The sequence below is a fragment of the Thermobia domestica genome, chromosome 2 (assembly GCF_964235325.1).
Source record: "Thermobia domestica chromosome 2, izTheDome1.hap1.1, whole genome shotgun sequence".
NCBI classification, from domain to species: Eukaryota; Metazoa; Arthropoda; class Insecta; order Zygentoma; family Lepismatidae; genus Thermobia; species Thermobia domestica.
The window spans coordinates 286554703-286567675 of NC_137455.1; the positions used below are offsets into that span (position 1 = coordinate 286554703).

At 36.7% G+C, this 12973-nt stretch overlaps 1 protein-coding gene across 6 annotated transcripts in view; it reads right to left on the bottom strand.

The window, feature by feature from the left end:
* Positions 1-12973, bottom strand: part of LOC145678542 (uncharacterized) — a 98064-nt gene that overhangs the window by 4908 nt on the left and 80183 nt on the right. For 5 of the 6 annotated variants that reach the window (XM_081748818.1, XM_081748815.1, XM_081748816.1 and 2 more), the window contains one exon: positions 3843-3966. The exons of the other annotated variant lie outside the window; for it this stretch is intronic. In XM_081748818.1, coding sequence (XP_081604944.1) covers positions 3848-3966 — 119 coding nt within the window. In that variant the 3' untranslated portion in view covers positions 3843-3847. The remainder of the gene's footprint in view (positions 1-3842; positions 3967-12973) is intronic. 6 annotated transcript variants of the gene reach the window in all.

The window sequence follows — 12973 nt, forward strand, 5'->3', positions numbered from 1 at the left end:
ATAAAAGAGGCGATAATGCCGACCATTGAGGGACACCAGAAAGAATAAAGATTGGATGTAATAGGTGATCATTTGTAGAAACGTATGCAAGACGGTCGGTTAGAAAGTTGAAAATAAATCTAATATAAGGAATTGGGATATGTAGGCGAATAAGTTTATGAATGAGAGCTAGATGCCAAACCTTATCAAATGCTTTTTCTAAATCGAACAGCACAAGACAAGATGGTTTGACGCTTTATAATGTGTGGTAATCAGATTGGTAAGTCTAAGAAGTTGGTCGTTGATAGAGAAAGCAGGTCTGAATCCGGTTTGATATATAGGAAGAATGTGACGATGGGCAAGGTATGTACGGAGTCGTTTCACCAGTATCCGTTCGAGGATTTTGCTAAATGTGGAGGTAAGCTGAATTGGGCGATATGATGAAACGTCATCTAACGGTTTGTTCGGTTTAGGAAACATAAGTGTTTTCGAAGTTTTCCATGTTGTTGGAAAATATCCAGTGCGGAGAATGAAAGTATAAATAGTTGCTAAAAGAGACAAAAATGATAAAGGGCTTTGTTTGATATTGCGGTAAGTTACCTGATCAAAAACTGGGGCGGAATTACGTTTTTGGTTGACAGCAGCTCTGAGTTCATCGACTGTAATTCGTTAAGTTAACGGTGTCTCAGGTAGGAGGGAATGTCGTGTAGTGGGTTGTAGGGCGTAAGAATTCACATTAACTTTTTCGGCTGGATGTGAAGAATCGTCGATTAGGTGTGAAGATGCGTTCAGGCAATAACGCAATAATGAGGTGCGAAGAATAACACAGGCAACAGTTCTGTCATCTTATGTTCATATATGCTAAGACACAAGAGTAACAGATAAAGAATACAGATGTAAGCACAGCTATCTGTGTAACTATTGTCAGATGTTCACAAGTTTACAACAATATTATTGAATTGACCGATTACTGAAAACATAGAACATTATTCGTTACTTGGCAGGGGTGCCAAAGATATTTCGCAAAGCTTTGCTCATATTAAACGATAAATACCAATGCAAATTCTCCCAGGTAGTGACTAGTTATTTTCGATATGCTCGGAAGGCGATGGCTTTGTGCTGACAAAACCGACTTAATCTTCTAAAACGGCTAGTTGACACAACTTGGGGACTACGAGCACGTACCGTAATCAATACATATAAAACATTCATGCGGAGTACGTTAACATACGGACATACAGCTTGGATATCTGCACCGTTAAAATTCTACCAAAAAGTTGCTATCCTCGAGCGCCATGCTCTACGCCTAGCATATCGTATAAGTCTGCCGCATCCAACGAGATCACTTTATGAGATGATCGACTTTACGCCATACTAAATCATCTTGAACAACATCGTATACGTTTTATCTGCAAACGAATTGCTCAGCACCATTCCCTGATGCTTGAAATTCTCCGCTACGACCGTGATAATGATGCACCGCCTCATTACGTTGATACTCCCCTTCAGCACATCATGACACTATATCATTTACAATTAGATAACGATATGCTGGACCCCGAAATCTTTGCAGTGTATCGCCCGCATGAACTTTCATCTCATATCTATCCATCATACGCACAGTAAGTACCTATTAACAATGGCCTGCTCCGTCCTCATCAGTTCCTGAATCGCCCCAGGAACAGAAGATAACTTCATGCGTCTGAACTAACATAACCCAGTGATGTGACGTCCAGAGCACTTCATTTCATCCATTCCATTAATTACATTTGCACCTTTATTTTTTGAGTTCACAAATTCCTTCATGATTTGTGTTCATGTAATACCTGGCAATGTTACCATATTCACTTATAGCACCTAAAATATTATTGTTCATGTATGTGTTTCTTTTTATATGTATGTGTGTTTATGATTAATATTAATATGATGAATAAATAAATGATAAATAAGAAACCTCTTAGGCCACCTACATTTCCTTCAATTCAATCAGTCAAATTAATGCACTTACCCGAAGAAAGAGCACAACCCTTTAACTGGGATGACGAAAAAAAAAAAGCTTTGTGTTGAATTGACACACAAGTAACACGCTAAAGTGGCAGTCATTTTGTGTTATTTCAACACCTCTTTTTTTTTTTTCTGTGTATTAGCTACATCATAAAAGCATTTGCTAATCTACAGTTGCTGCACCACAAAATCTGATAACAACACAATTGCGAATAATGTCTTCCAGCTTCACGACAAAGCAAGAATGCATGACTGAATTGATAATTGATTAATTGAAAAGCAGCTGTAATACCTTTAATCTATATATGCGGCATTTGTTTTAGTAATATGTCTACTTTGTTTCACTTGTGAAAAAAATGTGATTTCCCTTAATTAGCACATTCTCCAACACAAACGGGAAAATTGGAAGCAAACGGGAAAATTTATTAGGTTTACTAATTACCACTACAAGTTGCAATTCTGTCAAGACAACCCTCAGAATGCATGCTTCTTCATTGACACAATAAATATTAGAAAAACAAATACATACAAGTTAGCTATAATGTTTCAAGCAAGACATGGATAGTGATGTAATAGTGTACATCAATAATCTGTCCCTTGGGCAGGAAATGGTTGAGATCAACCTATGAATGACAGAGGATTGACCACATTATTTTCCCCGCAGAAGGTTGTCAACGAAATTTTCTTGTCGTAGAAACTGAGGAATTTGAGTGAGGTTTTGTCTTTAGATCGAAAGGATGACAATATATTCCACCCTTAGGAACAAGTCTAAGCAGGTATATTCCTTCTTACTATTTATGAAAATTTATTTTCTGACTACATAAGATCTTTTCTTCTCAATCTGTAAGCCTGCGTTATAAATTTGCACCTAAGAGGATCACTCAATCTTCAGTGTTTCTGGTCAAGCTTCAAGTTTTGGGAAACTGAATGGGCTACTATCTTGGCGCGAGTCAAATTTTTTGCAAATAATGACTTTGGAATTCCTTTTTTGTTATATGGCTAGGCACATGCCTTCAATGTGAAACACCCGATTTCGATTCCCAGTGAGAGCGTATATGGTTTAGATTTAACGTGAAGCTGAGGATTGATTCAAGTTTCGTGTATCCTCATTGCTGACACGAACGTTAAGCCCCAATCAAATCATGACATGTACGCACTCCTCAGGAAGCTACATTACTCGATGATCTGATATTAAAATGTTACTTTTCATGTTATACATAGGACATAAGGAACACTTTGTAGTGCTTGGTTCAAAGTTCTTCACTTTACGATTGTCGTCCACGTTTGACTTCATTCTCCCCCAACATCATTTTGCTTTTCAATAATTGGCTAATTGCTTAACCATAGGATTGCTATGTAGTTAAAAATTACAATGGTACTGTTCTCTAAACTAACAAATGGCAATTCTCATTATAACTTTGAGTATTTAAAGTTCTTTTTGAACCAAAAAGGAATATTGAGTTTAAGACTATAAACAGATAATTAAGGAAAAGGTGCATTTCTTCTCACTATTACTCATCAAGAATATGATCTCTTCTAAGCAACTGTCTACCAATAGAAAGGAGTGTTATACGTAAGTGTTGATGACTGAAAATTACTTGAAATTTTAATGTACGATAATAGACTAGCTTTCAATTGAAGGCAAGATTAGGTAAATTATATTCGGTATACTTATTGTTGTTTATGTACGCATGTAAATATAGTAAATAAAGGAATATCGAATATTATGCCGTGTATAAACACAGCTATTTGTGAACTCCTCCACTATTAGAAAATTAACAAAGAAGAAAAATTATCATATCATAATCATGTAGAAATAAAAAATGGTAATTCTAAGTAATTTTTGTAATAACACTTACTGCAATTAGCAATTAGCCTCATCACTGTGATCAACACAATCATTATCACGGTCGCAAACCCAACTACTGGAAATGCATCCTCCAATTACACACTTAAACTCGTCTTCTTGGCATGTGTGATGTTCTAAGTTAAAAAATAAATACAGTTGACTTCAAAGAATATATTTTTTTAAGTTATACCGTTTGCCTTGAATAACAAGTTCTAGTTTGCAAACATAAATTAAAAAGTATGGAATTTAATGATTAAAATGTTGCTTATAGAATAACTTAAATGTTTACTCTATTATGATATTTCCACTATATTAGTACTGTTTCTTAGTGTGTAAAAGTGACTATTAATTAATAAATATTTACAATAACTGTATCGTTTCTAACACATGTAAATCCTTTTAAGCTGCAAATAATTAGCAACCTATAATGTGTTGTACTAAAAGTTTCAAGGCAAAAAATTTAAATCTACCACATCATTTTCTTCTTAAGGCTAAGAGAAAACCTCAGGAAACCTCCATCCAGATACCACGCCAAGTAATTTAAGTCGGAACCTCTATTTGTTTTAATATGAATGCTAACGTTTATTTAAGCCCTCGCTATACGCTAAAAGAAAAACAATTCTGCAGATGGTGATTTCTGAATGCCATTCCACTAAAAGATTCTTCTCTTTAATTTGAAAATTTATTAGCTGAATTTAGAAAAACTCCAATTTTTCAATTATTATTAATATTATTATTATTGTCATAGAAATGTAACATTTTGTCCTACATTATTCTAATAGTATGGGTATTCCATAAATATTTTGTATGCTACATATTGGAAACCAACAGTTCTCATAACATCAGGCTGTTAGCGCACGCTAAGAAAGAGGGAGAGAGAGAGATACGAAAAATATTACGTGATAAACCTTTATATATAGTTAAGCTGAACTGCTGAGATCATAAGCTTTCAGTGCACATTAAACAAGAAATTTACTCTCGTTAAAAATCAGTTCCTTTCTCACCTTTTAATGGTTTTATTTACATTTGACAGAATATTTCAGAAGAAAAACATTTCCAACATGATATTCCTTTCAATGGCTGATATTTATGTTTTTTAGAATGAATTTTTTTAAAAATACTTTTATTATTTAAAATTTTATTTTTGAACAGCGTTTAGAACACATTTCCAAATAAGTAGAACCTTGAACAATATTAGAACATGGTAAGAATGTGAAAGTTTATGGCAGTAATCACAACATGGCGACAATGGAAAAGTCCAAACCTCTTATAGAAGGTGTTTAGAAAGAGGAATACAGTACTCACATCAATAGTACGTCTACTTAGTTCATGACGGCACGAAGACAGAAGTTCACGCAGGTCGTCGTGAAGATTTTGAGAGTCTTATCTGAGGTATGTCATTCCGCACTCTCTCTCATATTTACATAGCTAGATAGTGCTCGTTGCCGGAGACACACGAAGAAAGTACCAACAACCAAACAGATGTACTACACATTAGTCATAGTAAAATATTAAAGAGAAAATATAGCAGGCAAGCACAATGCGTAATATATTACTTCCATATCCGAATACCAGATCTGAGTCCTGTACTGTACGATCGCGAACACAGAATGCATATTTCCGCTCATCTGCAAGGTCACTAATGTTCAAATGTTTGTCGGTCAGGAGAAACAGAAATAATTCTTATCTTAGCCCGCTAACATTCATTATTCTCCAGTGGACTCACCAATTCATTATCTCCATAGTTTACGAAAGACGTTCTCGGCGATGCTTAGATGTAATGTATTATTGTGATAGAGAAACATACAAACATACCTTTCTTCAACAATTATTTTTTCAGTGTTTGTGCGCTTGTTTAGCGTAACCTGACACACAGTAGTTCTCTGATTCCACTAATATCTTCTGCTTCAATCGTGCACACAGGTCACGGACTACATAAGTGACAAATCGAGCCTTTCGTTGCAGTTACGCTAGAAGTCAATTACTTGCATATTATTAATTTCTGTCATTCTTCCATTGGACATTGGATAATGCTACATTTATGTTTTTAAATCATGTAAAAATTACTCTTTTGTTAATATATGTTTTCTTTGCAAACATGTACTAAGTAAGCTATTCTTATGTAAGACACATAAAATAGCAAAGATGGACGTAAATGGAAGATCAATAATAGTCCCCATCAGCATCGACTGACATCTGCCAACTTTCTGGAAGACCATGGATTCCATCACGGTGCAACTTGGTGGGCAATGAAGCGAAGAATGTACCAAGTGCCTTTTGCACCTCTACTAGTGATTTGAACTGGCGTCCTCTAAAGTGATTGTCTAAGGAACGGAATATGTGATAATGGGACGGTACAATTTCCGGGGATTAGGCGGATGCACAAGTGTTTCCCATCCAAGGAGTAGAATGGTGTCCCTGCTCATCCTAGCCACGTGGGACTCAGCGTTGTCTTGTAACAGGAGGACCCCTTTGCGATTCAGAAGTGCTGACTTCAGAGTTTTGAGTTTTCTTGAACACGGCTCTACAGTTGACAATACACAGTTGCACGATGCTCTGACCAGCTGGTAGCAGTTCCCCATGCACGATGCCGCGAGCAGTCCACCAAACATACCTGAAGACCTTCTTCTGGTGCAGTGCTGGTTTTGGCTGCTTTGGAACCGGTTCGTACAATGCTAACCAATGAGGACGGCGCCGTGGAGCTTCGTACAGGGCCCACTTCACATCATATGTCAACGCCCTGTCCAGAAATGGCTCCTTCCTCAGACGAGAGCAAAGAAACACTGACGACTGCTTGCGTTGCCTTCTAACCAGAGTCAAATGATGTGGGACACATCGACCCAACTTCTAGTGGTTCCCAAGTAATGGAGGTTGTGGTAGTCCCCTCCCACAGAACTCTCCAGGTGACGTCATCCCAAAGGTTAGCAACACTGCTGTCCAGTTGGCGAGCCTACGAAGTTGCTATACTCGGCAAGCAGCGGGAGAGACTCGTTCACTTCGTACTCGACGGCCACAGGAGAAGGAGGGAACTGGGAATGCAGAAGCATGTAGTGAGTTCCTAGTGAATCAAGAAGTGAAAACACGTGCTGCACGGCAAAGAATTATAAGTATCACAGTTAAGGGAACATTGGACGAATATTTTGAACAGATACTTACTTAAAATATAAAATACTCTGAATTGTATATTTTAAATATCTGAATTGTATATTTTAAATATTTAGGCCCTCGGGCTAATAAAAATTGTGGTTTCTATTCGGTTGTTTTCGTTCATCAACCTGGTTAAGTCGCATGCCATTAGCTGTAGCTTTTCTTGTATGTGTTTCATCTACGTTTTGAGTGAGTAACAAGGAAGGTATTCCTGCTGTTAGCTGCCTTGGCCGACAACGGTGAAATTTTCACTTGTTGTGAGGGTTTATTGGTCCCCGAATCATTTAATTTCGAATATTTCTTCAAAATATTTTAATTAAATGAGCCGGTGCCCACAAGGTGCTGCCTAATGGTTTCTCCACTCACACTAAATTGTAGTCCCACTTCCTCATATGTCTTTTCACTGTTCGCCTCAATTTCTGCATGAAGATCTTCATTTTGTACATGTGTTGGTCTTCTGGTACGTGGTAAGTCTTCGACTGTTTCATCGTTGTTCTTAAACTTGTTAAACCATCGCTGTACTGTCCTCGTAGTCACGACACCCTCATTAAAAGCCTGGCATATCTTGCGCCCCGCTGCAGCCGCGTTTGACCTAGTTTGAACTCGTACAGCATACACGCTCTTATGATGCTGTGTGGAGGTACTATGTTCACTTCGTCCTTACGCAAGTTCTCGATATAACTGAACTGCCACAACCAGGTAGTATGTTGGATGTACCCATACCAATAACTGACCTTCGTCTTATCTCCATTAGCATTCAACTTACGGTCTGAGGGCTAATGGAATACAGACCTCCACAGAAAGCGACAGAACTATTTTGGCTACCTTTATATAAGCTAATCATCAGTGAATTTACTTAACTCATAACTCTTTTTACTAAGCTGAGTATATATCGTCCTGAACGTCATACTTTGTTGGAATTTAACTACAATAAACTGTTACTGTAGTGAATATTTGTGTTCGAGTTGTGGTTATTTAATGATATTCTTAGAGCTTGACAAAACTTTGCTGGATATTATATGTTGATATGATTAATGGAGTCTAAATTCAATTTATTTTTCTAGTTTGATTATAGGCTCGGTGCCTCTGTTTGCTCTTTGTTGTTGTTTGCCCTTTGTGATTTTTCTCTCTTGTATTTCGAAATTTTTATTCTGAAAATTTCGGGGTTTGAATCGCTGTGACGGTGTGACAGAGTGTTACGAGCTGTTGTAGAAACGAGTGAAAAAAGATTCTGTTATAATGCAAATTTAAGACAAAACAGGTACGGTATTACAGTGGCTGACTAAGGTTGGCAATACATACAAAGAGTATCTAAACTTATTTGTTTTTTTAATAGCTAATCGTGTATTAACCACAATTAGTATTGTAGCGCAACTGATAACTTTATAGATTTATGAACTGCCGACATGACTTAAATTGTGGAGGCGTTAAAATATTAAATAATGCTTTTGATAAAGTGGATACTTTCAAATATTTAGGATCAATTTTAACAGACGAAAATCATATTCACGAAGAAATTAAATGTCGACTAAAAGCAGGGAATTCGTGTTACTATTCGGTTCAAAATCTCTTGTCGTCGCGAATTCTGTCGAGGAATTTGAAGCTTAAAATATATAAAACGATAATCATGCCTGTTGTTCTGTATGGTTGTGAAACATGGTCGCTTACTCTGAGGGAAGAACATAGACTGAAAGTATTTGAGAACAGGATCCTGAGAAGAATATTCGGACCCAAGAGGAACGAGAATGGGGAATGGCGGAAGCTTCATAACGAGGAACTACATAGTTTATACGGTTTACCCAACATTGTTAGGGTCGTCAAGTCTAGGAGGCTTAGGTGGGCGGGTCATGTAGCTAGAATGGAAGAAAGTAGAAACGCTTTCAAAGTCTTGACTGGAAGACCAATCGGAAAACGACCATTAGGAAGACCTAGGCGCAGATGGGAGGACAATATTAAGATGGATCTCGCAGAGATAGGAATACAAAGTAGAAACTGGATGCAATTAGCTAAGGATAGAAGTCAGTGGAGAGCTTTTGTGAACGCGGCATTGAACCTCCGGGTTCCATAGGCCATAGAGTTAGTTAGTTAGTTATATATATATATATATATAAGTAACGAGTTAATTTGTAGAACTATTAAATTTGGCTCTCATCGAGTTTTGTGTGATTGTGCGTATCAGAAGTAGAATATGAGTCTGAAAGGTAATAATCAATGTTCATATGAAAAGCAATTTTCATATGAGAATCTTTCCAATGTCCTCAAGTCATTCAGAATAAAATTCCCTATTTCCAAACTCTTTACCAAGTTACAAACTTTTATATGCATATTTATTTAATTCAAAGCTCTTGACGGAGCCATATACTCAATTTATCAAGTTATACTAAAAGAATACATAAGATACACTAGAATATTAAAAAAATGACACAAGAAACATAATCAGAAAACAAGTATATTGCACACATCTTAGCACATTAACAGAATAATTAATAATTTTATACAGTAAAATATTTTGAGCAAATACGTAATAATTAATATGTATATGTAATTTGCGTAGGAATAGAGAACTTCATCACATATCAAAATAAGATATACTTATTTTGAACGATCAATTGTACCTATTACGACCTACGTAAGAAGGGAATTTATATAGAGTATGTCCTATTCTATGTGAACAATGCGAGTATCAAAATAAGAACTTTAGATTTCACATTCTAATATACTACGCTAAAATGTGTATTATAACATTATGACTGCAGAAACGTTACGTAGTATATTATAGTTAGCATAATTAGAATAATTATGTCCATCCATATTACTATCAAGAATCATCAGACGAGAAAAGTAAGTCACACAATGAAATGTTATATATACAATCATTGTCAAATGTCTGAGTACAGAACTGATTTTTTCATAACTTTTCAAAAACAAGACATGTATCCATAAACAAGCAATTTATTGGACTTGTATTGTAAAATAAATATCATTGCTCATATAAAGAAAATAAGACGTATGGTCCTGTTTCCACTGAGACAAGTTTATTTAGTATATTTGAATTTATATGCCAACCCTTAACCTTGATAAAAGCTTTACAAATTCCAGGCACTTATTTGATTAATTTATCCCACTTTTGCGAAGCTATGCGACTTCAATAGCTCTGAAGAGGCTACTAAAGATCTTCAGTTCTGGTTAACATCTATTTTTGAACAGTCTTGTCAAGTTCGTCTTACAAGTGCTCATTTGGTAACAGTTGATGAATGTTGTGACTGTTGCATTTGCTTATGATGTAAGTGTATTCCTTGCATTACAGATAATTACTGCATAGCTTGGAAGAATGGATTAATCCTGTTGTAGTACAAAGCTACAACCCTTAATCCACTTTCTGATGGAATTCCATGCCTCATTTAAACGTTCTGAAACAAGTTTTTGTCTATTATTCTATTCATTCGAACTAAATTATCAACTTGGGAGTCTCTAAAGCACTCCAAAAAAATTCTGCTTTCTCCGAAACTTGCTGTAGATATTATAGGGTCAAGACGAAAACGCTGTTTGGCATACAACCGCACAAACTTATAGCATTGGAAAGAGAATAATTTGATTTATATTCGTTTGTGCAGAGTTCTATCTTCCATTGTTCATCGTTGGGATCTTGATTTTATTTTATTTTTGCCTAGAGTATATTTTCCTGCTTGAGGAATGAATTCTTTAATCAATGCTATCCCTAAGACCATAGATCTGAAACCGCTGGACCACCATCCAATTTGATACCGATTGGAAATGACATTTCTACAATACTATTGGTTTTCCTGGAGCGGTTAACGTCTATTCCGTATGATTGTCTTCAAAGTGAACTTGTCTCTAACACAAGTTGTCATTTTTAAACTGCGAACGCATTTCTGTGTAATATTTATACCACTTTATAAACATATTTCAATAGTCCGACGCACTGCTTCCCCTAGTGTCGAGCTATTTTTCGCAGAGGACGACTCTCTTTTCTCAGAGAAACTACATGTGCTTCGACTCTCAGTTAACAGTTTCTCTATAGCATTTCATAGTATTTGCTTCTTCTTCACACTATTCATCTGGTTCACGTGAACGAAATCAGTAAAATCGCGTGTCATAGATTTGAGTCCAATTGTGCCCATATTATGACGCAATTGAATAGTGCATACGCAAGGGTTCGTTGAAGTAAACAGAACACTGAGAAGGCTTCACATACACACCACTACATTGAAGCGATGTATCATCAAACAAAGCGTGACGTTAGTTTTCTGTTATTTAGTTATATGCTAATTGCCAAGCAGCTTTCCTCAATAAATTTGCCTCGTCAACAAGACTATGATATAACGATCCTCTTTGAACGTTACATTTTCTCAAAGAGATTACTCTATAGAATCATTTCTTTAGCCCTTAGTTTGTGTTATTTCTTTCATTTTTATTTTTCTTCAATTCTCGACCCTCTTGAAGGATTCAAGATGGTCGACAATTGGGCTGGCATGTGTAGTTAAAGTATGCTACTTTCTTTGTATGTCTATGGCCTGCATCGAGTGGATTTTCCTCAAATCCCAACAGATAGCGATAGTTGTTTGAAAACCGGAGTTTGTATTTTCGTTCAAGATTGAGTAATTTGTTGTGGACGTATATTATTGAATATCAATGCACATAATTTTTATTTTCATTTCGTTATATTTAATTAAATGCTATAATCTTTGTTTAAGTTTTGCGCAATGTTGCGTAGTTAGGAGCGGCCAATCAGGCGGGATCTCTGAGCGCGTTCTCCTTTGTTCTACCTCTCTGTACAAAAACATGGCGTCGAGAGAAGGTGAATAGTGCTCCGTTCTGTCTTTTGAATATGAAGTTTCTTTATATCTACGAAACAATGTGACTTGTTTTCTATCAAAAATATCTCTGTAGGAGACGGTGTAGTGGAGTGATATTGCAAAATCCGTGAAATATGTGATAAGCGATAATAGCTCGTCTGAAATTCTGTTTGTGTCTTCCCTGTAACTATTTGGAATTACTGCTGCTTTCTAACTGTTCATCATGCCATTGTTGGGGTAAACTTATAACAGTTACACCAGGAGCCACCTTCCTGATTTAGTTCCAGCTCGGCCCTGCTGCATATCCTTGGATTCACTGTCTGTGACGTCGTCAGCGTGGTTATTCTTCGTAGCGACCTCTCATCTTCTTCTCCATCTCCTAGTTTGGGACTCTGTGCTTTATTATTTTGCCAACTAGCTCCATCCTGCTCTAGTTGGATCTAGGCCTGCCGCTTCCTTGGATCGTCGCCCGTGGTCGTCGATGTGGACCAAGTGCTGCAACGACTTATACGGTTCATTTACGTCCGTCTAGTGGAGGTTGAGGATGTGCTTCTAGCTTGCTGCCGACTTAAAAAGGTCGCCATTTGGTAAATCTGTACCTCTGGCTGAAATTTGCGATCACCTCATGTCGAGCTACCTGAAGGATTGTTGGACATCGGTTGCTGCCAAGGATGCTGCCTAAAGCTGTGCCCTTGGAACTAGTCCGTGGTACTGATATTGTTTACCAGTGGGTATTTTGTAAGTAGCAGTTGGACGAGCTTTGATCACGGCCTCCAGGTAACTCTTGTCATTATTATTGTTTTCCGACTCAATCTATTAAAGAAGTGAACATCGTCCGGGAACTGTAAAGAAATTTCGTCAATAATTCATATAACTCATTCAATTGTTTGTCTCTGTTCGTAATTAGCTGGTACAATATTATCAATGTCGTGTGTTTACTCTATTGTTTCGAGTCACTTTACTTAGAAAAAGATAATATATTATTGAATATCAATGTACATAATTTTCATCAATTGCTTTAATACTTAGTGAATTCACTCAATATACAATTTTATTCTACGATGTCTACAATGTTGTCTATTATCGTACGTTTCGCTTGTAACATGTCTGAGTAAACGGAAGTGAGTCCTCCATCCAGTAAGTCAATTCATACGCCGACGGGGTAGTTCGATGTCAA